The sequence below is a fragment of the Pyrgilauda ruficollis genome, unplaced genomic scaffold, assembly GCF_017590135.1.
Source record: "Pyrgilauda ruficollis isolate IOZ18807 unplaced genomic scaffold, ASM1759013v1 scaffold76, whole genome shotgun sequence".
NCBI classification, from domain to species: domain Eukaryota; kingdom Metazoa; phylum Chordata; class Aves; order Passeriformes; family Passeridae; genus Pyrgilauda; species Pyrgilauda ruficollis.
In genome coordinates, this window is record NW_024529488.1 from 2,306,511 (window position 1) to 2,330,991 (window position 24,481).

The 24,481-nt window shown below is 44.5% G+C and overlaps 1 protein-coding gene across 3 annotated transcripts in view; it reads right to left on the reverse strand.

Annotated features, from left to right (window-relative positions):
• The window catches only part of TDRD7 (tudor domain containing 7), a 45,617-nt gene that overhangs the window by 14,220 nt on the left and 6,916 nt on the right, over nt 1-24,481 (reverse strand). For all 3 annotated transcript variants that reach the window (XM_041486416.1, XM_041486415.1, XM_041486417.1), the window contains exons 3-6: nt 20,914-21,055; nt 19,600-19,813; nt 14,628-14,713; nt 13,258-13,475 (exon numbers count right to left, since the gene is read on the reverse strand). In XM_041486416.1, coding sequence (XP_041342350.1) covers nt 13,258-13,475; nt 14,628-14,713; nt 19,600-19,813; nt 20,914-21,055 — 660 coding nt within the window. The remainder of the gene's footprint in view (nt 1-13,257; nt 13,476-14,627; nt 14,714-19,599; nt 19,814-20,913; nt 21,056-24,481) is intronic.

Sequence of the window (24,481 nt, forward strand, 5' to 3'; positions counted from 1 at the left end):
AACTACTCTAATCAAAGTAATTTTCAAAAGCAGATCAATGAAAAAACATGGAGCAGCTGAATTACTTGCTACTTCTCAGGGGTAGCATTCACCTCCACCCTATTAATGTCCACACCCATCAGAACTTTATAAACCTTGCCCAACTAATTATTTGCAGCTCTGTCCTAGCAACATACAATCAAAGCATAATGAACAAGACTTCAGGTATTATCTTAAAGAAAAAGAATAACACATATCACTCGTTGTATCGTGCTTTTTGTTTTATCAGTAGGTCTATGGTTTGATTTGTGATTTAGTAGTTTTCCTTGGTGCTGGTTTTTCTTTTGTCTCCACCCTTTTCCCAGAAATGTCGTCGGCTAGTTTCTAGTTTCTATTTCTCCAAACTTTACCCATTTCCTAAAACTGTTTTTTTACTTGGAAGTTTATTGGTTCGCTACTGTTATTCCCCGCCTAGGTTTTTACTCCCAACTCTCCTGATTTGTTGGAAGTTGGGTCTGCCCCTGCCTTTCCCCTGAGATATAAGTCTTTGTTGGCCCCCTAATTGCGGCCCAGGAAGAAAGTGGGGAAGAAACACCATAAAATAAAGTTTCCCTGGGACCCCTGTGCGCTGCCTGTGTTTTATTCTGCGCTGAAATGACTGACAACTGGGATTCAAGGAGCTCCAGGGGGAAAACTGCCGCCCCCCACTCTCAACATCAGCTAGCTGGGGAAAGAGAAGCGGCAACTCATTATCAAGATAACATTAGCCAAGAAAAAAATAGTGAGTAACAGTACATCAAAAAAGAATCAAATGGCCTTTGCTCTGTCTAGAACCATGTATTTTGTCCCATGTATACCACATCACAGCAAAACTGCCATAAGATCTGAATTAAGAGTCAGGAAATGAACTATATAAGTGCATTTCCATGCACTTGCTCTGCATTACATTGCCTAGGCTGGTGCCAAAACAATCTGTGAAGAAGTTATTGGGAAGAGGTTTTGGTCAACTTCCATGAACACTAGCATGACAAAAAGGAAATAATTTTCATCGATATTAAAAAAAAAATATTAACCATGTTAGAGAAATCTCAGACATTCCTGGTGGCATGCCTAAATTATTCTCTATCAGTGAAAAACCAAAATAGAAATATTTTCTGCAAGAATAAGACATAAGAAAGCAAAGTTCTTGGGCATCTCTGCTAGTCAGCTTGATATAAGAGACAGAAAACATGTCTGGCAGTAAAACCTAGAAGGACTGAGATGCCTTCAATGATTCCTGACAGAGAACACCTATATTTGTACCCTCTGATATGAGGAATCTTAGAGTGCCCTTTGCACCACAGGAAAAGAAAGGAGTTCAGTTAAAAATAGAAGCAAACCAAAAACTTATCAAAGCTTTGCAAAGGCTTTGATACATGGTCAGGAGACCTAAGTATATCAAGTCACACAGACAAAAAAATCTGAGCATGCCATTTTGGCAGATAATCACATCCTAGATAGAGAAGAATTGATAAGGATGTCCCATGTGTCCATAGACAAGGCTGAGGAATTAATTTACAAGACCAGCCAAGGTAACATTTAGCTCCAGAAAATACTTAACATTATCAGGACAACAATTTGCTTGATAACACTGTGTTGGAATATATGGCAGTTCATCCTGGAAGAAGCTGGATGCAGAGGTCTATCTTTATGTATCCCTTCTCTTGGCTAGTGCTCTTTAAATAGAGCTACAACAGAGCTGAATAAATTTTTGCTGACAGGACTATAAACCCTTACACACTAAAGATCAGCAGCAGACTGACAAGAGAAAATGCTCAGAGATCTTTAAGCCTCTTAACTCCAATAATAGCTCTGGAGTTTTCTAGACACTGACGTTCAGTTTTAAAGAGGCTGTATATGCTAACTGTGCAAACCATTTAGAGACAGCAAAATGCTATTTTCAGTAAATTGTTTCAGATTACTTCAGTATAAATAAGCACAGGTTGACATCACTAGAATCACAGAATCATAGAATATCCTGAGTTAGAAGAAACTCACAAGAATCACCGAGTTCAAATCCTGGCCCTGCACAGGATATCTCCAGGAATCACATCACCTTCAAGGCCACAGAAATTTTTAATAACAAGCAAATGGCTCCACTTGTGAGCAGCACTTCAAAACAGACACCCTTTCTTAAGCACAAATGTCTCAACCAAGGCGCCTGTTGGGCTCACAGATTTGCCTTCAAGGTACTTCCCATTAGTATGGCTGACAGCCTAGTCTGCAAGCACATTATTATACGAGGAGATACTGAGAAACACCTGAAAGACGACGCAGTCATTCGTCACAGCCAGCACAAATTCATGAGGATAAAGTCCTGCTTGTCAAACTTAATTTCATTTTATGACAAGATAACCCACCTAGCTGATGCAGCGGATATAATCTTTTTGGGCTTCAGTAAAGCTTTCTATACTGGCTCTCACAGAGTCCTTCTGGACAAAACACCCAGCACACACCTGGATAATCACATCATGGGATAGGTTCTGGCTCATGGGTCAGGTGCAAAGGGTTTCAGTGAATGGGGTGACATCAGACTGGTGACTGTCACTGGTGGGGTTCCACAGGGCTCCATCCTCAGCCCTGTGCTCTTCAACAGCTTCATAAATGACGTGAATGCTCAGTAACCCTGAGAAAGAGTACTAAGCAAGTTCACAGAAGATAAAAAATTGGGAGGAGCTGTTGACTCCCTCACAGGCAGGGAGGCCTTGCAGACTGACCTCAATCAACTAGAGGGCTGGGCAAACACTAACAGTATGAAGTTTAACAAGGGAAAGTGCTGGATTGTGCACTTGGGATGGGGCAGCCCTGGATGTGAGTATAGACTGGGGAACAAGACTGGAGAGCAGCTCCATGGAATGGGAGCTGGGGGTCCTGGTCAGTGATCAGTTGAACAGGAGTCAGCAGCGCCCTGGCACCCAGAAGGGCCACCCGTGTCCTGGGGGCATCAGGCACAGCATCACAGCCAGGCAAGGGAGGGGATTGTCCTGCTCTGCTCTGCACTGGGGCAGCCTCACCTCAGGTGCTGGGGGCAGTTCAGGGTGACATAATGGAAAAAAGACATTGAGCTGTTAGAGACCATCCAGTGGAGGACAACAAAGGTAGAAAAGAAACTCAGAAGAAACTGAGTTGCAGTTACAACTTCCTTGAGGGAAGGGGAAAAGGAGCACAGGCACTGATCTCTTCTCTCTGGTGACCAGTGACACGACCAGAGAGAATGGTCTGAATGGTCAGAGGCTTAGGTGGGATATTAAGAAAAATCTTTCTCAGCCACAGAGGGGTTTGAGCACTGGAACAGGCTCCCCAAGGAAGTGATCAGAGCACCAACCCTGAGAGAGCTGAAAAAGCACCTGGACAACATTCTTAGGCACTCTGTGGTGTGATTCTTGGAGATGTCTTGCACAGGGCTAAGACTTGTATTTAATGATCCTTGTCCCTTATAACTCAGAATATTCTGTGATTCTATGACCTTGCCTCTTACCACCTCTTCATTACAGAGCACAAAGCAGAGGCAATAGCTGGCAGAATGAATTATCAGGGCAACAGAGAGTGAAGCTGTTCTACACAGGAGAATAGTATTTTTTTTCCTGGGCTTGAATAACAGAGGCAGCTCTTAAAAATTGAAATTTGGAGACACAAATAATAAAAGTTCAAATCAAAAAATACCCCCAATATAAATACTAACACTGCAACTGAGTGAAATGCAAATGAGCAAGTCCCCTTGTTTTGACATACACAAGGACAAAGGCAGACATGCTCCTGTATGTGTTGGCAGGACAAAAGCTTCGTACATGCACACTTGACAATGTTTAAAAAAACCACTGACCAACACATATAAACTAAAGAAAGTATCCACTTTCCAATGCCAGCCTTGCTTAATTGTGTGTACAGTGATAATCATATATTGGTAACCTCCTGGAGCATCAACATGATGTTTCCAAGAAGGAACTGGAGGAAACACATCCTTGAAATGAGAGTTTCTAGTCAGAGTAAATGTCCTTCAGTTTCAATGTTACATTCAAACTAGCACATGCAGTTATTTTCTGCTATTCTTCTGCAAGGCGAGAAAAGAAAACCTGCAAAGGAAGTTAGCATTTAATGTCAGTGACAGAGTATCATCTTATGTGGCAACAAGAAGTCTTGGCTCCACGGTTTTTGGTATCCAACAGGTTCTCAAAGACAGATCTAAAATAGAAATCAGAACTATCACTCTTGATTCACTGAGAAGAATTCTTCGGAAATGTGGTGCACATTTCAGATCTGATTTAAATATGCAACATGGAAGGCAACTACCACAGCATACAGACCACAGACTATACACAGAAACATTTTAGTGACAGGCACCTTAGACAAACACTTCAGTGCGAAGGCAGCTCTCATCTACCTGACTTTCCTCAACAATACATGAAGTTAAAGTCCTAGCAAGCTGGAGCTCAAAGCAGTGAGGAAGGTATTTCTGGCCTTGAACAGCACTACCTTGCAACTACACACTGGCTGACAGCACTTCTTCTCTGTCACTGGCAGCCACCACAACTTCAGGTCTCATTTGTTTTGCCCATCCCTCCACAGTACAGGTCTCCCCAGGCAATGGTAAGATGCTGCTTCAACATCAAAATTCAACTTTTCCCTGTTCTTCCAAGTAGCTGCTTCTGAAAGCAATAGAGCTCAAGCTACTGAACTGCTGAGTATGTGTCCAGAGCAACCAAATCCAGGGAAAAAAAACAGACTTTGTCAGTGTTCTTGAAAGCTGAAGATCCCCACTGCACAAGGTGGCATCACTCAGTAAGGAGCTTTTCCTCACAAGGATGTGGAAGCTTCTTACATCATCCAGTTACAGCTAATCCTTGGAATCCACTCCAGCGTTTACAGCTTCTAGTCTGATATGCAATTAATTATTTTGCACGGGAAGCTATGATACCTATCTTCTTACCCTAAACCACAAAAGAACACATCAAAACACTTGTTTTTAGCCAAGCCTCATGTCAACTGGGAAGTTGAAACAGGACTGGAATATGTTGGCCAGAAAAGCTGCAGCATGCCCATTGTTAAAGACATGACTGGATACAGACCCAGACAGACTGCAGGTGACCCTGCATGAGCATGGAGGTTGCACTAGGTAATCAAAAGAGGTCCCTTCCCACCTAAGTGATTCTGTCTCTAGTAGTCACTTCTTCTGTACTTACCTGAAATGTTAGAATGCAAATCACATTAGGGGGTATATTTTTATATTTTCTTTTGCTGTTAAACTAAAGAATCCCTATTGTCAAGATATCCTCTGTTCAGGTCCAGCTCATGCTCAGAGCAGGGATAGTAAGCTCTACAAAGTTCAACAGTGTCTTTAGATTGCCCCCTTCTGCCCATCCTCTTTGCCCTCCCACTCCATTACCCTGCACATCACAGGGAAGACACTTGTGCTCCAGTTTCTTGTGCTTACAAGACTCTGGCTTCTGAAAAAACACAATTACAAAGGAAACTGTGATGCAATAAAACAGCTGAGTCAATCTAACAACTCTATACTGTTGAGGGCTGCCCATATTCCTCACATCTTTATGCCAGCACTGAAGATCAGCAGACAACTTTGTCAGCAGTTCTTTTTGGCTGTAATACCCTTTTCCTCATAATGCATTGAAGTTCTCCTAAAAGGTCAGAAAAGGACAAGATTTAACACACAGGAGATGCACAGGTTGCAGGAATAAGGAAAGATGCCGTCAAAATGGAGTCTGACTTCATTTGGTGGCTCATCTTGTTGTCTAACCACTCATCACCAGGACTGAGTATCAGGAGTATCGATTTACAGCCTGCTCTAGCACTGTGTTTGGACAGCAAAGTCATTCTGGACCTTCTGTCCTCAACCGGCTCATTTCCACACATGCTATGACACCATCTTCTCAGTGAGGCTGACACCAACTGTAGTCTGCTCTGTGCTGAAATATGTGCAGCACAACTAATTACATTTTAGGTAGAACACGTGTTCTCTGAACTCTGTTCTAAATGGCTACTGGCTCTCTGCCTAAAAACTGATTTCTTCAATGAGTGTGGCAAAAGAAAGTTATTGTAATTCAAGAGCTCATCTACTCGAAACAGCTTTTAGGGTTTGTGTGAAACTGTCAACTTTCATTCATATGTATTACCAGATGTGATAGCCTGCTCCATTGTCTCCTCCTTGTGCAAAGTACATTAGAGTTGGATTTTTTATTCTTTCCATTTTGTTTCTCTGTTTAGAAAGATGACTTTTGCTTCACACAGCTTAACTGTGGTATAGAAATTCCTTCTCTGAGAGTAAGGACCTGACAAAACCAAAATTTCTCAAGGAATACAACTCTGCTGCAGCAATCCTTCTCTTTTCTGAGCATACGTGTTTAGTTCACTCTGAATGTTACAGTACAAGCTCAGCTGCCTGATGCATTAGTATGTAGTACCTATTTTGTTAAGACATGGTGTACTGCCCAGAACCAGATTCAGAAAACAAGAGTCTCAGTCCTGTTTTTGTCAATCTGTTTACCATCTAATCCTGGCTTCTCCCAAGCCTTTAGTTTTATTTTCTGCAAAAAGTCCCAACATGTATAAATGTAAAACATAAATCTGGGAACTAAATACAGCTAAAAAAAGATTAAATAAACAAAACATCCTACCAGTCAATTAAGCAACATCTCACTGTTGTCTCACACAGGTCTCATTTTTATCTAAAAAATTATCTACCTTCCTGTAGTGATAAACTTCAACTTGTAGTAACTATTACAAAAAAAAAAAGACCAAACAAAAAATCAAACAAACGAATCACATACCCCAAAACAGTGAATAAAAATATGCTAATTTCCCCCTTAATTCCGCCAATTTTTTTTCCAGTGACATATTTTTAACACTAACAGACTGTGGGACCTGTCCAACACCTTACCAGATATCCAAGAGATTAAGTGAAGAAAACTAAGCCCTGCTTTATCCTGTAAATCCTCCTCCTCACAGTAAACAGCCAGGAAAATGGTCTTCACTCTGAGGAATCTTTTCACACAGACAGCATCAGCCAATACAGTCACTAAAGGTCGCTCTAGTGACTTAAGGTCACTAAAGAATATACTGAGATATATTCTTTATTAATAATTATGTATTATTTAGCTTTATGTTTATTAAAAAGCAGTAAGAAATCTGACAGAGGAATGATAGATTACAGACAAAAAACTATCCTCTGACAACTAATAGTTAATCTGGTATGTAGCCTGAGCCAGTAGAGTATTTTATAGAAAGGAACATCTTGGTTCTAGAACTGCTGAAAAGCAAACGTATCTCTTCCAGCACAAGTGGAATTTCAAAATTCAGAATGGTAGCATTATTTTTCTATCAGCTCCTTCAGAAAACAAACAGAAAGACTCAGGCAGTCATTACCACAAGACAACTCCAGAATCAATTCAATATGCATATATCCCTTCATTCTGTCAATTAAAAGGTGTCTGCTTGTTATTCATTCTATGAAAATACCAGCTCTAGGATTGGTGTTTTCACCAAAACTTTGAGTTTTATAAACATGGAAGAACTTCTGAGGCACAAGGTGTGATAAGGTCTGACAGGATCCATCTGTCCTGATGGATGAAATGATTTTTGGCTGCTAAGTGACCTGCTGTGCCACTCAGACACTCACAACTTCATGGAATAGGATGGGATTCACCTCAGAGTACTAAGGGACCTGAAGAAACACTTGCCAAGCTGCTCTCATCATTTATCATCAGTACTGGATAACCAAGGAGGCTGGTGACTGGAAGTTGGCTAATGTGATGCCCACCCACAAGAAGGGTTAGAAGGAAGATGTGGAGAACTACAGGCCTGTCAGTCTGACCTTGGTGCTGGCAAAGGCTATGGAACAGATCATCTTGAGTGTGACCATACAGCACATGCCAGACAACCAAGGGATCGGACCACTGCTCCCCAGAGAGCATGCGTTTGGGGAAAGGCAGGTCTCACCTGACCAACCTGATGTCCTTTTATAACCAGATGACCTCCCCAGAGGGTGAGGGAAGGGCTGTGGATGTTGTCTACCTAGACTTGAGCACAGCCTTTGACACCATCTCCCACAGCACACTCCTGGAAAAGCTGGCAGCCCACGGCTTGGACAGGAGCACTCTTTGCTGGGTTAGAAACTGGCTGCACAGTCACAGAGTGGAGGTGAATGGTGTCACATCCAGCTGGGGGCTGATCACCAGTGGTGTCCCTCAGGAATCAGTATTTGGCCCAATCCTGTTTAAAATCTTTACTGATGATCTGTATGAGATCAACTGTACTCTCAGCATAATTCACGGATGACAGCAAACTGTGTGGGAGTGTTGACCTGCTGGAGGGCAGGAAGGCTCTGCAGAGGGATCTGGACAGGCTGGATCAATGGGCCAAGGCCCAAGGTGTGAGGTTCAATAAGGCCAAGTGTCAGGTCCTGCCCTTGGCTCACAACAACCCTGTGCAGTGCTACAGACAGGGCAGAGTGCCTGGAAAGCTGCCCAGCAGAAAAGAGGGATGCTGGCCAACAGCACCTGGTGGCCAATAAGGCCAGTGGCATCCTGGCCTGTATCAGCAATAGCGTGGCCAGGGGGACCAGGACAGTGATTGTCCCTCTATACTCAACACTGGTGAGGCCACACCTCAAGTTGTGTGACCAGTGCTGGGCCCTTCATGACAAGAAACACATTTAGATGCTGGAGCAAGTCCAGAGAAGGGCAAAGGGAGCAGGTGAAGGGTTGGAGCTGGAGAGGGTAGGTCCTATGAGGAGTGGCTGAAAGAGCTGGGGTTGTTCAGCCTGAAGAAGTGAGGCTCACGGGTAACTTTATCACTTTCTGCAGCTCCCTTTGAGCAGACTGTAGCCAGGTGGGGGTCCATTTCTTCTCCCAGACAACCAGTGACAGGACAAGAAGACACAGCCTCAAGCTGCACTGGGGGGCCTTCAGGCTGGAGACTGGAATTTCTTCACTGAAAAGGGGGTCAGGCTGTGCACAGACTGCCAAGGGAGGTGGTCAAGTCACCATCCCTGGAGGTATTCAATAAATGACTGGACTGACAACTAGTGCCATGGTTGACAATGTGGTGTTTGGTCAAGAGTTGGACTTGATCTTGGAGCACATCTGAAATACTTGTTGAATACCAACACACACAGTATGAGAAACAAACAGGATAAACATCAAGCACTGGTTAGTTCCCAGAGCTATGATTTCTTTGGTGTCAGCAAGACTTGGTGGAACAAGTGCCACACCCGGCACGCTGAGATGGAGGGCTGCAAGCTCTTCAGGAGGGATGGGCAGGAGAGGCAATGTGGAGGAGTGGCACTGTATGAAAAGGGGAAGTTTGACTGCACAGCCCTTACTGTCAGCGATGACATGGGTGAGAGACCCTGGTTTCAAGGGAGTGTTGTAGTGTCTGCTCCAGGCACTCAGGAGAAATCTCTGGGTTTGTACCTTTTTTTTGGGTTTTTACTGGAGATTGCAACTTCCTAGGTATCTACTGTGAACACTGTACTGCTGTGACAAGCAAATCTGGGAAATGTGTGAAGTTTCTAGGAAATAACTTCTGGTCACAAGTACTCAGTGAGTCAACTAGGAAACATGGCCTCCTAGGCAGAGGACTTTGTCAGGGAGCTTCAGACTTGATGTCAGGAAGCATTTCTTTACCAAGAGGGTGGTCAAACACTGGAACAGGCTTCTTGGTTGATGCCCTAAGCCTGACAGTGTTCAAGAGATATCTGGATAATGCCCTTAATAACAAGATTTAACTTTCGGTCATTCCTGAAGTGGTCAGGCAACTAGATGATCACTGATAGATTCCTTCCAACTGATATACTCCTTTTCTATTTATTTTGCAAATACTTATCACTTGCATTTTTCCATACTGAGTCAACATTAGCACAAAGCAACTATAAATGCCAAGATCCCTTTTTCCCAAGCTTCAAAGTCCACACAGAAAAAAACCAATTTTTTTTAAAATATAGGGAGAGTCCTTTCTGTCCATGTCTGTAATTAAGATTACAATAAAATTTTATGGGCCAGAAACACGGTATGAGGAGGTTACATACCTCTTCAGAAAGCCCTGGTCTTTATAACTCTGAACAGCCCTGAATTTTATTATATTAGCCAGCAGAACTTGTATTTGCATGCTTTTTCAACTCACTTGTTACAATTCTGACCAGCATGTGTCCAAGTGTTACCCCTGAGGAATCCCACCATGACTTCCTTTCTGAAAGTAAATCATTCCAGTCCTTCTCCATTTCCAGTCTTTAAACAAACTAAACACCTATGCAACGGCATTCCCTAACGTCCTAGGACTGCCTAATTCTCTAAAAGCTTTTGGGAAAAAAACCAAGGAAATTCAAGCAAAAGTTTTGAGAAAAGATCTAAGAGTTTAGGCTTCTCTTGCACGGCCATATCTACATCACCATCACATCATGCCTGAATCACTCACAGAGTTCAAGCAACTGAGGAGAGCTGAGTATGTAAAAGGAAATAGTCCCTTAAACATACATACAACTCAGTATGGAGGTTTATATTTAGACTGCAAAGGGAACCATTTTGTCATGTTGCCAGTATTAAATACAAATGTATTATTACTTTTTAGGTTGTGACTTACCAAAAAAAAAAAAAAAACCCAAACAATTTTTTAATATACATGCCTACGTGCCTCTCACACCTCTGCTGCAATGCTCTCTCTCCCTCAGGGGTTCAGCTGCCTGCATCCAAGGATTCAAGGCTGAGCTCAAACACAGTAAAACTATATAACTTTGACTTAGAATTGTAAGAAAACATCTAAGTTGTGAGAAAGACTTGTGACAAAAATATGTAGAAGGATAAGAAATGAGACAGGAGTTGGAAGTCTAAAATAGAGATCACTAGCTGCTCAAAGACACATGGCAAAGTAATTAGTCAAACAGAGAGGTAAAAAAATCTGATAAAAAAAGGTGAAGGTGGAAGGGTCACTGCCAGTCATTATGTTTTTCAAAGTGCAAGTGCTGGAGGTGAAAGCAAACAATTCTGCAACACTGTGGATTTGCCCAGAGCTGTTGAAGCAGTTGCATTTAGCTGTGCAAAGTATGTGGCTACAAGTAGGATGCTCAACTAAGCCGACCTAAAGAGGGGAGGTAACAGACAAATGGAGACAAAGTCAGCCTCAACACCTCCTTCCTGAACGGTGAAGACTGAAAACAAGATCATCAACCTGCAAATTACACTGACATTTGGAGACTTGAACTCACTAAACAGGAAAAATATCCATTACCCACGGTTGTAAAAACATGGAAATTACCATTTCCTAGATAAAATTCCTTCCTTCCCAACAGAAGTTTTAGAGATGCAAAGTTATTCAGAAGTGATCCTCTCCAAAGCAAGTCCTCAAATTAAAAGCTTGGAGCCACTGAAAGTGTATTAGTCTTGTTGTCTGCTGGTTTGCACCTATGCTACACTGATCAGAATGAGTACAAAAAGATATATTCTTCTTTAAGAAGACAATAAAAGAAACACCAGGCATGTTTTTGAGCCTGGCAGACACTCCCGGTGTAAGAAACCAACATGACAGAAATAATTCAGATATCAGATATCTTTACTTTCACTGGAGAGTAGAGTCTTTCTTCTGCATTTCAAAGGTTCTACAAAGCCGTACACCTGCAGACAATATGTTTAAACCAGGAACTGATTATATTTAAGACATGTATAGTAGCTTTCATATAAGAAATCCCAATTCAAACTTCTCCATGCCTGAGCCATAATTACAATTTTGTAAGTCAGTAAACTGAGACAGGCTTTAGAAAGTCATTAACAGTTCTTTACAATACGACTGATTGTGCCAAGATAACTTGATAGTTCTGACTGCTGTTGTACTGTGCCCATTGTATTACAATGTTTCCATGGATTTAATCAGCGCTTATTTATGCTTAAATGACTTTATTTGCACGCTAGAAAGAAAGAGATAGACCCAAGCAAATGGATAATGAACACAGAACAAAGATCCTGGATAAACAGGACTGACTGGAACATTAGCTACAAAAAAAGACTAAAATTTGCTGCATGAATTAAGCAATTCAAGACATAACAGCTTGCTCTGTAGATAACACAGGAACCAATCATCAACCATCAAAACACATTGCTGCTGACTGCATACATGCCTAGTGTTTGTAGTAAGGTGTTACAAACACATTTTATATATCTGTGAGAATACCATACACGTATGCAAATGGTGTCATCCCTGAAGAGCAGTTATTCAACTCAGTTATTTTCTTTTTTTTTTTTTTTTTGGCATTTAATGCTTTTACATGAGAAAAGACTTAGCAGGACATACAAAAAATGTACTTCAAGAAGACAAATATTCTTATTATTTCAATACTCTTCTGTGCCGCAGCTTGACAGATACCAAAGAAATCTAACGTCTTCATTGATATCACTGGCCTGTTAAAGTAAAGCTAAACAAAGCCTTGATGCAAAGTTGCATGACGCCATAAATGACCCGTGAATGCAGAAGAAGAGACACAAGTACAGCAGTTGAAGCCCCTCCACCCTGTGGTGATGGCAACTCGTGTCAGACCTCTAAGTGCACACAACCACACATCAGCTCCTACCTAGTAAGAGATGCAATGACACCCTTGGTAATCAAGGGCTAACAGGCATCAGGAGGGCAGAAAGGGGATTAGCTGTAATCTCTCCCCTCAGCTTTACCACTCTTCAATTTCACCTATTATTGTATCATAAACCTAACCTAAACAGCAAAATTCCTTGGCTTAAGATGTGAGAAAGACCTCTGGAAAAGTCTTGACAAAGATAAATACAGTTAGACCTCAGACTGTTTACAAAGGATGTTGGTAGCTTGTAGCTTTAAGAGGAGGTAAACCCACCAACAAGGAAAAGCATAAAAAGCAATGGGTTGAAAAAACCCAAACCAAGAACAACAAACATGGCAGGGACATCACCTGTTATCAGCTATTTGAGTTGTCAGTGCTGGGGTCAGTTAAAGGTGGCAAGTCAGCAACCTCAAGCACTTGCTCCAGGACACCATGGACTAGTGTTTTGAACCTTCCTTGTTCAAAACACTAGTCCAGCCAACAGTGTTGTTCTGGGGTTTCAAAGGGCATTGTTACAATTTGGAAGTGGAGTGGTGGGGATGTGGGGGTTTTCTGTCACTGCTACAGAGCATGAAGGGAAATGCAGGTACTCATAAAATAACATTTGGCAAATGAACACTCAGAAATCGATAGGGTACTGACATCTTCCATAAAAATGGCTTAATACTTACTGTGCATACATGAGGCCAGTTCTCAAGCTGATAGAGCACTTCTGTGCTAAGGTCCTCCCAGTACATTTCCCGATATATCTGAGGCATCTTTGACAGTCTGACACCACTGCTGTATTTGCTCAGCAGCTCCTTAATGCGACTTTGAAGTTCATGGACATCGGCAGCAGAAGAGCCAGGGGAAACAGCATGTGTCTCTGCAGTCGATGTATTCAAGCTATCTGTTAAAAAAAAAATACAGCCTTGAAGTAAACACAGCCCTACAAACAGAAAGACAGATCATTACCTCCATACTTAAACACTAAACATGGGAGCTGCCGGCATAGCACCAACTCTAAGATGTGCCTCTCCTGCCAAGCATGGCTGGTTCAGTCACTTCCTGTGGCAAAGAACTATGGAAATCTCAGACATTAAGTAACTACCTAAAGATGAGATTTCAATCACCATAGTTATTTTTGTAAGATGTTGCTATGTGTTACTTCTGAAGGGATTCTGGAAGAGAATAGAGAACTGTGAGCCCCACTGCAGCTGAGACACTGCACTAACGTAGCATCCCAAGAGGGGCACAGGATAATTTCTTTATGAGTATAAACACCACAAAGATATTGCATGACAACCAAGAATGTTCTTCTGTATAGATGGGTGTACAAATCAGACCAATTATTTGCCTTTCATTCTAAGATATGTCCTGAGGAAAGGTCTCCACCCAGCAGGCAGCTTTTCTGTGCTACTGCATCCAAGTAACCCTCCAGTGGAGCAAAGAAAGTGACAACTGCTCAGCTGCTCTGGGCAGTTTCATACATTGTGTAGGAATTAGGCACTCATTATTCTAGGGGGAGGTTCACATCACCAGCTTACCGGCTGCCTCATGTCTATTCCTCTTCTCCCTTCCGTGGGGTATATTTGCTACCAGACCTGAAGCTTCACAAATCAGGCTGACAAGTCTCAAATAAAGCAGCCATCATTTTGCAAGCCCATCAGCTGCACAACTGTTGAGCCATGCAGGCAGAAGAGTATTTGCTGGACAGACACATTAGTAATGCTGCTTACTCCTAAAAGCCAGGATTTCATCCTTATACCAGATTCCTACCCCATTGGTGAAGTTAAGCTTACTCCTCCTGTTCCCAAACTCCTCACACTGGCTTTGTGATTAGCTTTGACACTTTCTGCCCAATGTTTTTCCTCCAACACTGAGAGGCAGACAAGCAAAGATACATTTCCTCAGCACAATGAAATAAGAGTGAAAAGTTTCACTCACAGAACTTGATTCCTCATCCAAACCCATCTTCATTCAAAACAACTACTAAGATGGATTTTTTTTTAAGATGACACCCTCTCTGAGTAGTCAACAAATCATTTCTCAATGGGCATACCACTTGAGTCTGTGGAAGAGCTTCTGGACAGGTGAACTTGCAACTCCTTTTGAAACCGGGGTGGGACAGTCAGTCTCTTCTCAGATCTAGAATTGGAAAGAAAATTGCTTAGAATCACTCTTCTGTCTTTAAATAAAATTCCATTTGCTTTTAAGACTTGTACATGAAATAAAATGCATCCCACACATTCCACACACTCCTAGAAGGCCTCCTGCACAAGATGAGTAAGTCACAATGTCCTTGTCAGGAAGACAACCTGATCAGCAGTAACAGGACAGATCAACAGGTGGTTTCTAGTTTTTACTCATTTTTCTCACTATTGTGAGAAACAAAACACAGTAAAAAGACATTAGCAAAGGGAAAGAATCCAGGAACATATAGGCATTCAAGGTCTTTTTGAGGATGCTGTTGGTTACACTGTTTAAGAGATTCTCCTCTGAAGATCTTTCCCAATGAAAGCACACAAATGTTGTGCTGTATGTCTTCTTCTGGGGTCCCCCAGAATACAGACAGACAAAATGAACTCCTGACACTGAAGAGGGCACAGCACTGTGTAGCTCACAAAGACCTGGAAAATATCAGCTGTGGAATAATTACATACACTGCAAGCAAAAGGGAAGAAGAGTTGGAAAAGGGAATTCAAAGACAAGACAACATCTCTACCATAGCACAGCAGGTTGCTCTAAACCAGGCATCTCCTGACCAGAGCAGACCCTGCACATGCACTGGGCAGGCTTTGCAGAAGATCTCTGACCAGGGCGCAGTTCTGGAATTCAGAGACAACAGTGGAGCAAGCCATAAACCTCACCAGCTGCAGAAACACCAAGGGTGATTTTCACAGCTTCACCTGGACTCTGAGAAGGTAGGACAGTAGTTCAAGTATGATGCTGTGGCTAGTTGCAACAGGAAGTCAAGACCAAGAAGCCCTATGCGTCATCACATTGACTTTTAATCAGAGCATATCCATGAATCAGAAAGAGACCTCCCACATTCACATCTCTTCTAAGAAGCATGTTAAAAGATTTAACATTAATTTGTCTCCCCTGCTTTTATGCTGTTCTTGTTAGATGAAACCATTGCTTCTCCATCAGCTACGGGGTATCACTTGTACCAAAAACCATACTTCTCTTCTGAGTGATGTCTCACAGCACTAGCTCTTACAACAGACACTGCCCAGCTCAGCAATTTACAAAGCAGGAGTCATGCCCAGAAGTGCTAGGCAGCAGCAGATCAAGCACATTTACAAAACTCAGAAAGTACAATAGCAAAGCCACCCACACAAAATCAAAACTTACACTCACACCTGGCACTTGCTGGGTATCTGAAAAGCCTCTTACAACACTTCACCTGCACTACAGAAAAACCCTCTATTTTCTGGGCATACCCCAGATGCCAACACAAAGCAGCAGCAGTCTCTTCTTAGAAGTTGGCTGTGGCTGCCCAGGCAGATGCTGCGAGAAATCCAGGATCCCACTTCTCTGTACGCGTACCTACCAGTATGGACAACGCCAAGCTGAACAAATACTCAAGCTAAAAATGTCCTCTTAATGGAAGCAGACTCAAAAGAGACCACCACCTTTGCTAGGCAGAAAGCAAAACAATCCTGTGAAACAGCCCCATGCGTAGTGGAGACTGCCATGCTACCCCTGCCTGCCAACAGGAATCCATAGCTGCGCTCTAGTCCTCTGTGCCAAACACATTTGTATCACCTTAAGCCCCATATCAGGTGACACAAATGATGTGACTGCAGGATAGGCAAGCCAGAACTGCAGGCAAGTTCCAGTGAGGAAGAGGGCAGATGTTCCCCTCTTAAGTCATGCCATGTGAACACCCTGGAAAGGAACCTGGAACAGAGGATGGATGATTCCCTTCTGCTGCATGTAAAAGCTAATTGGATTTGGGATCCTCTCAGTATTAAGAGACTTTATGTAGAGTCTTCCTGTGCTTTCTGTTGCGGCTCAACAGTTTCCCAAAACGTGGTGCTGGCATCAGCTTTGAGCCCAGCCATCACCAGTTTTGAGTGCTGCAATCAGACCAGTGTCGGGTGACGTGCTGCTGGCTCATGCAGATCATGGTGGTTGTACATCTCCAACAGCAAGATGGGATATGGCCAGACAGTGCCAGGGCCAACATGCTTCCCTTCAGTTTACAGGTATAGATAACTCAGCTGCTTTCAAGGCCTCATGTTCCTCAGCTGCTAGAAGCCTGCTCCCAGGAAGAGGCCTCCTAGCCACACCAGCAGCCTGGCCCTTCACAAATGCCTGGCCAGCCATGCAGCCCTGCCCCCATGCCTAGCTCCAGCTGAGCAGCTAGTCACGTCTTGCTGCCACACATCACTGCCTCACAATAAAGGGGAGCAATGCCTTTCCCTGCCAATTGTCTTGTCTTGGTAAGGCCCACGCCACCCCAATCTGCTCTCTGACCCTTGGACAGTGCTATCTAAGCAGCAAGGTCAGGTGGTGGCCAGCAGCAAATGGCTCCTGCTGCTTCAAGAAAGGGGGTCACCAAGCACCTGAACCTGTTCTCATCCATGCTGCTGCCTTCCAGCCTCAAGGATCTCTGCAGTTAGCCTTAACAGCAAGGTCTCTCCCTGCTTCTCAGGGTCCACAGCAGCATAGTCAGGATAACCTCAGAGACTGCTGCTATAAAGACAAGCCTCAGACCCTGCAACAGCATCTGCAAGTAACCTTGGACAACTACCTTCAGCATTTCTCTGTTGTCATGTGAATGTGACAGAATTGGGAAGACAAACAACCTGTTCCCTTTCCCCCACATGCTACACAGGGGCAAGCCCCTGAAGCTGTGATCATGAAAATCTCTGAAAAAAAATAAAGCACTACAGAGGTGGGACATAGACTTTGGCAGTCACAAGAAAACCACCATTTCCAGCCTCACTGAGGAGCTTCACTACATGATACTGGGTGGAGCACCTGTCAGCATCCAAAGTCTGTCACTGTCAGGACATTGTGTCAAGGCAAGGAACACACATCTGCCATAGCACTACAGATGGTCAACAGAAAAGGAGAAAACAGAGATCCCTATGTGCAACCATGAGAGCACAGGTGTCCTTTCCTACAATGAGGGTACATGGAGGGGCAGGGTGGGTAACAGAGTCAAAAACTGTACAGAGATAACAGCTCACTCCAAACTGGGAAGTGGGGCAGAGACAGTCTGTCACCCTCAGGACTTGTCTCAGTCAACCTGACGTGTGAAGACCCAGTCACTCTCATAGGCAAGTACTGACATCCCTGCTGGAATAGTGCCCTCAAGCCTGTGCCAGACAATTATGAGGCTGCTGTCAGCCCAGGATTTTTGGGGATGCTGTTTGTAACTCCACTCACTGCCTGCTGTTTTTTGAAGTCAGGACCTCCCGGCTCAAAGAAGCTTTCCGTCCTGCAATTCCCAAAGTACAAGCAACCATGATGGTTCAGGAGGTACAAAACGTCCCCAGTAGCAAGGACACATGGATCTTGCCAGCCCTGCTTCAAACTGGCCAAGTTGAAACAAATTAACAAATTAATCCAGTCACGTACAACCTTGTATTCACAGGGAATATTAATCGCATCTCCCTGAACTCTCCCTTCACTATGTACCCTAGTTAACAGGATAACTTTTGGACTCTTTGCAAGAGCACAAGATGTCTCCTCCTCCAAAAATACATGGGCCAAACCAGACTTTACTTGTAGCTTCTCCTACAGTGCAGGGCAGAAACAGACAACAGAAAGGCAGAACACTTACCTAAAAGGAGCTCAGGAGAGACTGTCAGAGATGAACAAAGATAACATAAGATGGAGCAGACTACATTAGGAGTAGCCAGAAGAGGGGTGACATCTACCTAATTTTATTTCACATATTACAAATCTTTAAATGTTATAAAATACATGCCCGCCTTTTAGAGAAGTACCGCTTAAAAATATCCAACTCATCTGCACACACAGAAAAGGGAAGGCCCAAGCACAGCTGCTCCTACTCCTTTCCGAGTCACAGCAGGATAGCTTGGTCCTTCTCTCCTCTGCACAACAGACCCCGGATGGCACATGGAATTCATGCAGGTGAGTGGGGCAGGACATGCCTGCTTTCTGTGGGTCCTCCAGAAACAGCAGGCACTGCAGCAGGATTAAGCTGTTGAGCTGCTCTGGGCCACTTCACAGCTATGCCACCGTGGAAGTGGCACGCCACTGCCACTTCCATTCAGTGCCAGGCTGGCTTCCAACCCAGCCCGGGCTGGAGTCCTCCCCCTGCAGAGGATTACTGCCACAATCACAGCTCCGGAGGACTTAGCACAGCCACAATGAGCAACAGCAAACACTTTCTCACCACCGTCAGCTGACGGCCCAGGGCAGCCGAAAACAACACAGAAAGAAATGATGGGGCAGCAGCTGACTAAGCCAGCGGGATTAGAGAGGCTCAAACGGGGCTGAAAAGCAGCATGTACCGCTAACCCAGCAGAACTGCAGCTCCAGCCCTCATCTCAGTTCACCCAAACACGGTCAGCTGCCTCCTGGCTCCGAGCACGCCGAGAAGGGGCACAAACACTGACGCTGCAACACAGAAGTCAGGCAAGAGGGAAAGGGCAGCCACCAGCACACAGCCACCACCCTCAACACACACATCAGCTGCTCCTGCACACAAATCTGCTTCTCCTGCTTTCTGTGACACCACCCATAACAGCTCCCTCCTGAGCACAGGCAACAGCTCCACACTCCCTTGCTGTGACACCTTTGGCCACATTTCTCCAAAACATGGGAACAGGCCAAGAGCACAGGCTAGCTATGGCACCACCCAAAAAGGCAACACATCATCTGTCTCCTTCCTAGGTACCATCCCACATTCAGACTTCACCTGCTGCAAGGGCAGGGGTCTGGATTCCCACTGGATCCCAAGGACACTGCTTGTATTGCAGCATCCACGGGTCCATCACACTTAATTTCTCCTCGCTTCTGCGTGCACACACACACACACACACACTGACCTGTTTACCACAGTGACATGCCTCTGCATGGGGATTTCTTTAGGTGATCCACTCCCAGCAGCTGAAGGTAAGGCAGATCGGGCACTCTCCGCCACAGGTTTCACACCTCCACATGCCACTTCTCTGCCTCGGGGCATGCGAGGAACAGGCCTCTTACTGCCTTCTTCTGGCATGTTCAAAGACCGGGGCTGCCGCAAAGTTCCTTTGGGCTTTCCTAAAGAGTTTGCAGATGCAGCCATGAGTAGCATTCTTTTCCACCCAGTCTACCTCCACCTCCCCGGGCACCTCCTGTACTGCCATCCAAAGGGTTTCTTCTCTGCTCTGGTTTGTGGGCATCTGAACTCCCACCACACAGCAGAGGTGACCAAGTTACACCCACAGAGGAACACACCAGCATTCAGGACACACTGGGATAAACAAGCTCTCGGTCACTTTGCTGTTTATATGCTGGATGTGCCACGTCAATTTTGGAGGTTTCAAACACTTCTGAGGGGATCGATGTGCAAGAGAGTTAATCAACCTGCCTTTATAATCCCTGTCATTTAACTGTGATATGAGCCACTAGCTCAGCTTCTAACTGGCATCCTTATAGAAAAGCAAGAAGCAGCAAACACTTTATTACAGACAACAGGGGAGCACACACAAACTATGAGACCCACTGTTGTTCCAAGCTGCCAACCTGCAAGCAAATGGGTCCTGCCTGGGCTTAATCCTGGACTCAATTCCACAGAGAGTCACACAACAGCACAGCAGTGAGGAAAACCTGACCCATACTTTAGGAAAACACTGCTACAAAGCTTATGCAAAAGGTCAGAGGTAAAAAGAGTTGAAAATGGTCATCAGAACTTTTGTGGCACTGTGGCACTGGCATCAGCAACAGGAGCTGCTGAGACAGCCACAGATGACAATACAGGGACTTCTTCTCACTGAAGGAATGGTTCAATCCTCCCACCCCACAACAGGCCAAGGCCAGACTTAAAGAACATGCAGGCTCATTGCCACATTTCTTGCCGGCATCTCAACTGTGTTTCTCACAGAAGCAGGAGCAAATGAAAGTGAAGCCAAGCATCCTACAAGGACTTTGTTTTCCATGATCATTCACATCTTGCATACACACCTGAAAAGGGCTTTCTCTCTGGTCATGGCTTTCAGATATAAGCATCCTTGTCAAGAACACTCATCCTCCCAAGAACTCTTCACTTGGACCCTGTAACTCATGGCTGTAGGTAACACACCCTCACAGCCAAGACTTTTGTGCAGCAGCTGCACAGTTCTTCCATAAAGGCAGGCTTTCTAGAGCTGCCTATGGCTTACCTGATAAACTGACTGGAGATGTATTCTTCAGCCTCATCTGACAGTTCACCTGCCGGACTGTTTTCTTCTTGGAGCTCCTCTGTCGGGCCACCAGTTGAGCAACTCGTACAGTTTCATTGCAACTAACAGCATGGCAAATTACCTTGTTGGAGCAGGAAGGGGACAGGGGAAAAAGCAGTCAGTGAGACCCATGCTCATCCACAGCCCTCAGAAACATTTGTATCCCTTTCCAAGCCTGTAACTGTTGAATCATGCAGGCCAGCAGGCAGTTCAGGAAAGGCTTCAGCAGTGGACATGGACCTTGGAGATCTCACTCTCCTTTTGTGAAACCCCAGAAGAAACCTCAGTGAACCTCAGAAATCAGCAAGCCAGACAGCCAGAGCCTCCCCATCACCTTTCTACATTAGGTTGGGCCCCTCTGAGAAACAGCCTGGTTTCTAACTCCCATCCCACAGGCCCACAGTCTCACTTTATAACTCTGAGAAGTCATGGGGTTGCAGCCTGTCCTTGTTCCTCCTGCCAAAGCTCACTAGAGGCTCTGGCACCACGCTGACCCTGTGGAGCAGGGTTGCCTTTGCCCTACTTACCGAAGAAACTGCACAACTATCCTGGCTGCACCAACTGCCTCACAGCCACTGGGCTGGCCCCCAACAACAGCCCAGCCTTGAACAAGCCCGTAAGTATCTCCCTGCCCAACTTCATGGCCTCTTGCCTCAACATTCAATTACCACAGGCCATCCTGTGGATGGATACAGGAACTTAGCCTTGGCAAGACACCAAAACATGCGCCTAGCATGCACTTTGCCTGAAAAGAAGATGAAAGCCCAAACTTTTGGGCCATTCAGCTGCCGCAAAGGCAGCTGGGTGAGTACTCTTCCTTCAGGACTCCATAAGGACACAGGCAGTTACCCCAAAAGCACTAAGTTAAAAATGGAAGTCTGTGGTCTCAGCCATGTTCTGTGGTGGTGGTAGAGGTTGTGAAAGGGCCCATTTCTCAAGAGTGTCATGGGGCCAGCACTGCTGCCTTGCTAGCCATGGCACCCAAGGAACATCAGAGATGACCATTTTGCACAGGAGCAGGGCAAGAGAAACTTGGGGACTTCACCAGCGCCTCTGAAATTAGCAAACAACAGCTCCAAAAAGGATCTTTTCTCACAATCAAGACACGGCAATCAAAGCAGAAAAACAACAAAAGCAAGAGATTGCTAAGCAGCAACAGCTTCTTCTCAAGTGTCAGGCATCTTCTCAGTTGTCCCAAGGTGACCCACACAGCCCAGGAAAACATGGGCAATGGATGATGGCACTAGAAACCAGGCAACCCCTCCAACAGTGCCCTCCAGCTCATCCTTCCCCCTCCTCTTCCTCCTCCTCTGCTGCACACCCAGCACCTTTGCTGAGCTGGCTCAACACAGAGCCACTGCAGGCAGGGCCTCTCCTTCTGAGGGAAAGCTCTCCTACCCCAGGAACTCCTGCTTACAAATCAGACAGTGTCCCTGCTGCACAGTCAGCATGGATAAAAACAGCAATTCAGCCGTCTTACCACTGTAGTGATTCAATGCCAGGAATCACAGAAAAAAATCAGGCTGGAAAACATTGCTACAGTCCATGTCATACAGCATCTTCACTCAAAGCAGCATCAACTAAACCTATTTAGTCAGGCGGTGGAATATGTTCAAGGACAAAGAACTCTCAACCACTCTGGACAACTTCTTCCATTGTTTAGCCAGCCTCACTGTAAAGAAGTGGGCGGTTTAATGTTTACACAGGACTGCTTTCATTTCAGTCTGCTATTATTGTCTCTTGTCTGTTCACTGAATACAATGAGAGCTGGAGATGGAGTCTGCCTCCATGTTTTTTTTACTCCCTTTAACAGACATAAGGATAAGATTTCCCTAAGCTTTCTCTTTTCCAGCACAAACAATCCCCACTGTCTGAGCCCTGCATCTGAGACCTTATGTTCCAGCCCCTTCATAAGCTTCACAATCATTCCATGAACTTGCTTCAGTGTGGCCATGTCTGTCTTGTTCTGGGAAGCTTAGAAAAGTATGTGGTTGCACTGCTGCTGAGCAGAGGGGAATTATCACCTCCATTAGAGTGCAGGCAACTCTTCTTAATGAATCCCAGTATGCTGCTGGTCTCCCCTGAAACACATGGCACCCTGTCCACTGTGAACTCTGCATCCACCAGAACTCCAGAGCATTTCTCTGCCAAGCTACCTGTCAGTTGGTCAACTCCAAAACTATACAGGAATACGGAGCTTTTCTTCCCCAGGTGCAGGACTCGGCATTTCTCTATACTGAACTTCATATGGCTCCTGATGCTCCACTTCTCCAGCTTCTCGAAATCTCTCTGAACAACAAGCATATCCATCTGCTCTATCAGTCTCTAATCTGTAATCTGTAATCTACAGACTTGCTGAGGATGATCTCTATCCCATCACCTAGGTCATTCATGAACACGTTAGACAGCAGTTCCTGAGCATCTATTCCCACGGCACATCACTTTTAAGTGGTCTCCCAATGGGTTTTGTGCCACTTTTATGGAAGAGGATATTACAAATCCTACCAAAATTCAGTTACACTACATCCAATGCTCCACTCAACCAATCATCTCAATTTGGAAGGGTATCTATTTGGTAACATATGATTTTTCTCTTTGTAAATCCATGCTGACTTGCTTTCTGGTCTTTCAAGTGGCTGCAACAGCTTTCCAGGATTAGACACTCAACAACTTTCCAACAATTCAATGTCAGGCTGATCTTCCCACCCCACCCTTCTCGGTGAAGGGTGGTGCTTTCTTTCAGTCCTCCAGAACCTTCCACAAATTACCATGAACTTTCCAAGGTAACTGACACCTGTGGGTGCACTGCAATAAACTTATGGACTTATGCACACTCAGTTTTTCCAAATGCTCCCTACCTTAATCCTCCCTCAACAAAATCAGCACTTCCTTGCCCTGCACTCTCCTCTGCCTATTTCCATAGTATCTCTATACCCTTTCCAGGTCACCCAATTCTGCTTCTACCTCCTGTGTGCATGCTCATAATGGTAGATTTAAGTTAGGCACTCCTTCTTCAATCAAGTATACCTTCTCCAGCCTAGCTTAAGAGAGACTTTGTCATACAGCAGCCTGTAGCTGAGTCATAACCCATCTTTGTGAAAGGTGAACCTGAAAGCCTTCACTCTTCACCCTTTCACAGATGTCTCTGCAACAATCTGCACTCAACAGTTTGAGCATGGACTTAAGGATTTTGTGAAGTGAGCACAGGAAAAGGCTGAAGGTCTTTATTTGCTGTACCTTCCTTCTTCCAGTTCTTCTGTTGTCCCTGTATCCCTTGTTTCCTCCCATTGCCTGTACACTTAACCAGCTATTTTAAGGACTTTCTCTGGAAGCACTTGCTCAGAACTGGCAGTGCTCTGGGAGCTGTTCTCAAGGGGATGGTACTTTGTCTTGGTCTTCAAATAATGAATAGTAAATACAGTCTTTTTTAGGTCCATGTAGGTTTGTTTAGGCTGCATCTGTATAATCCTCCAAGGCTGCTTCTCTCTGATCCCACCTCATGCATGCT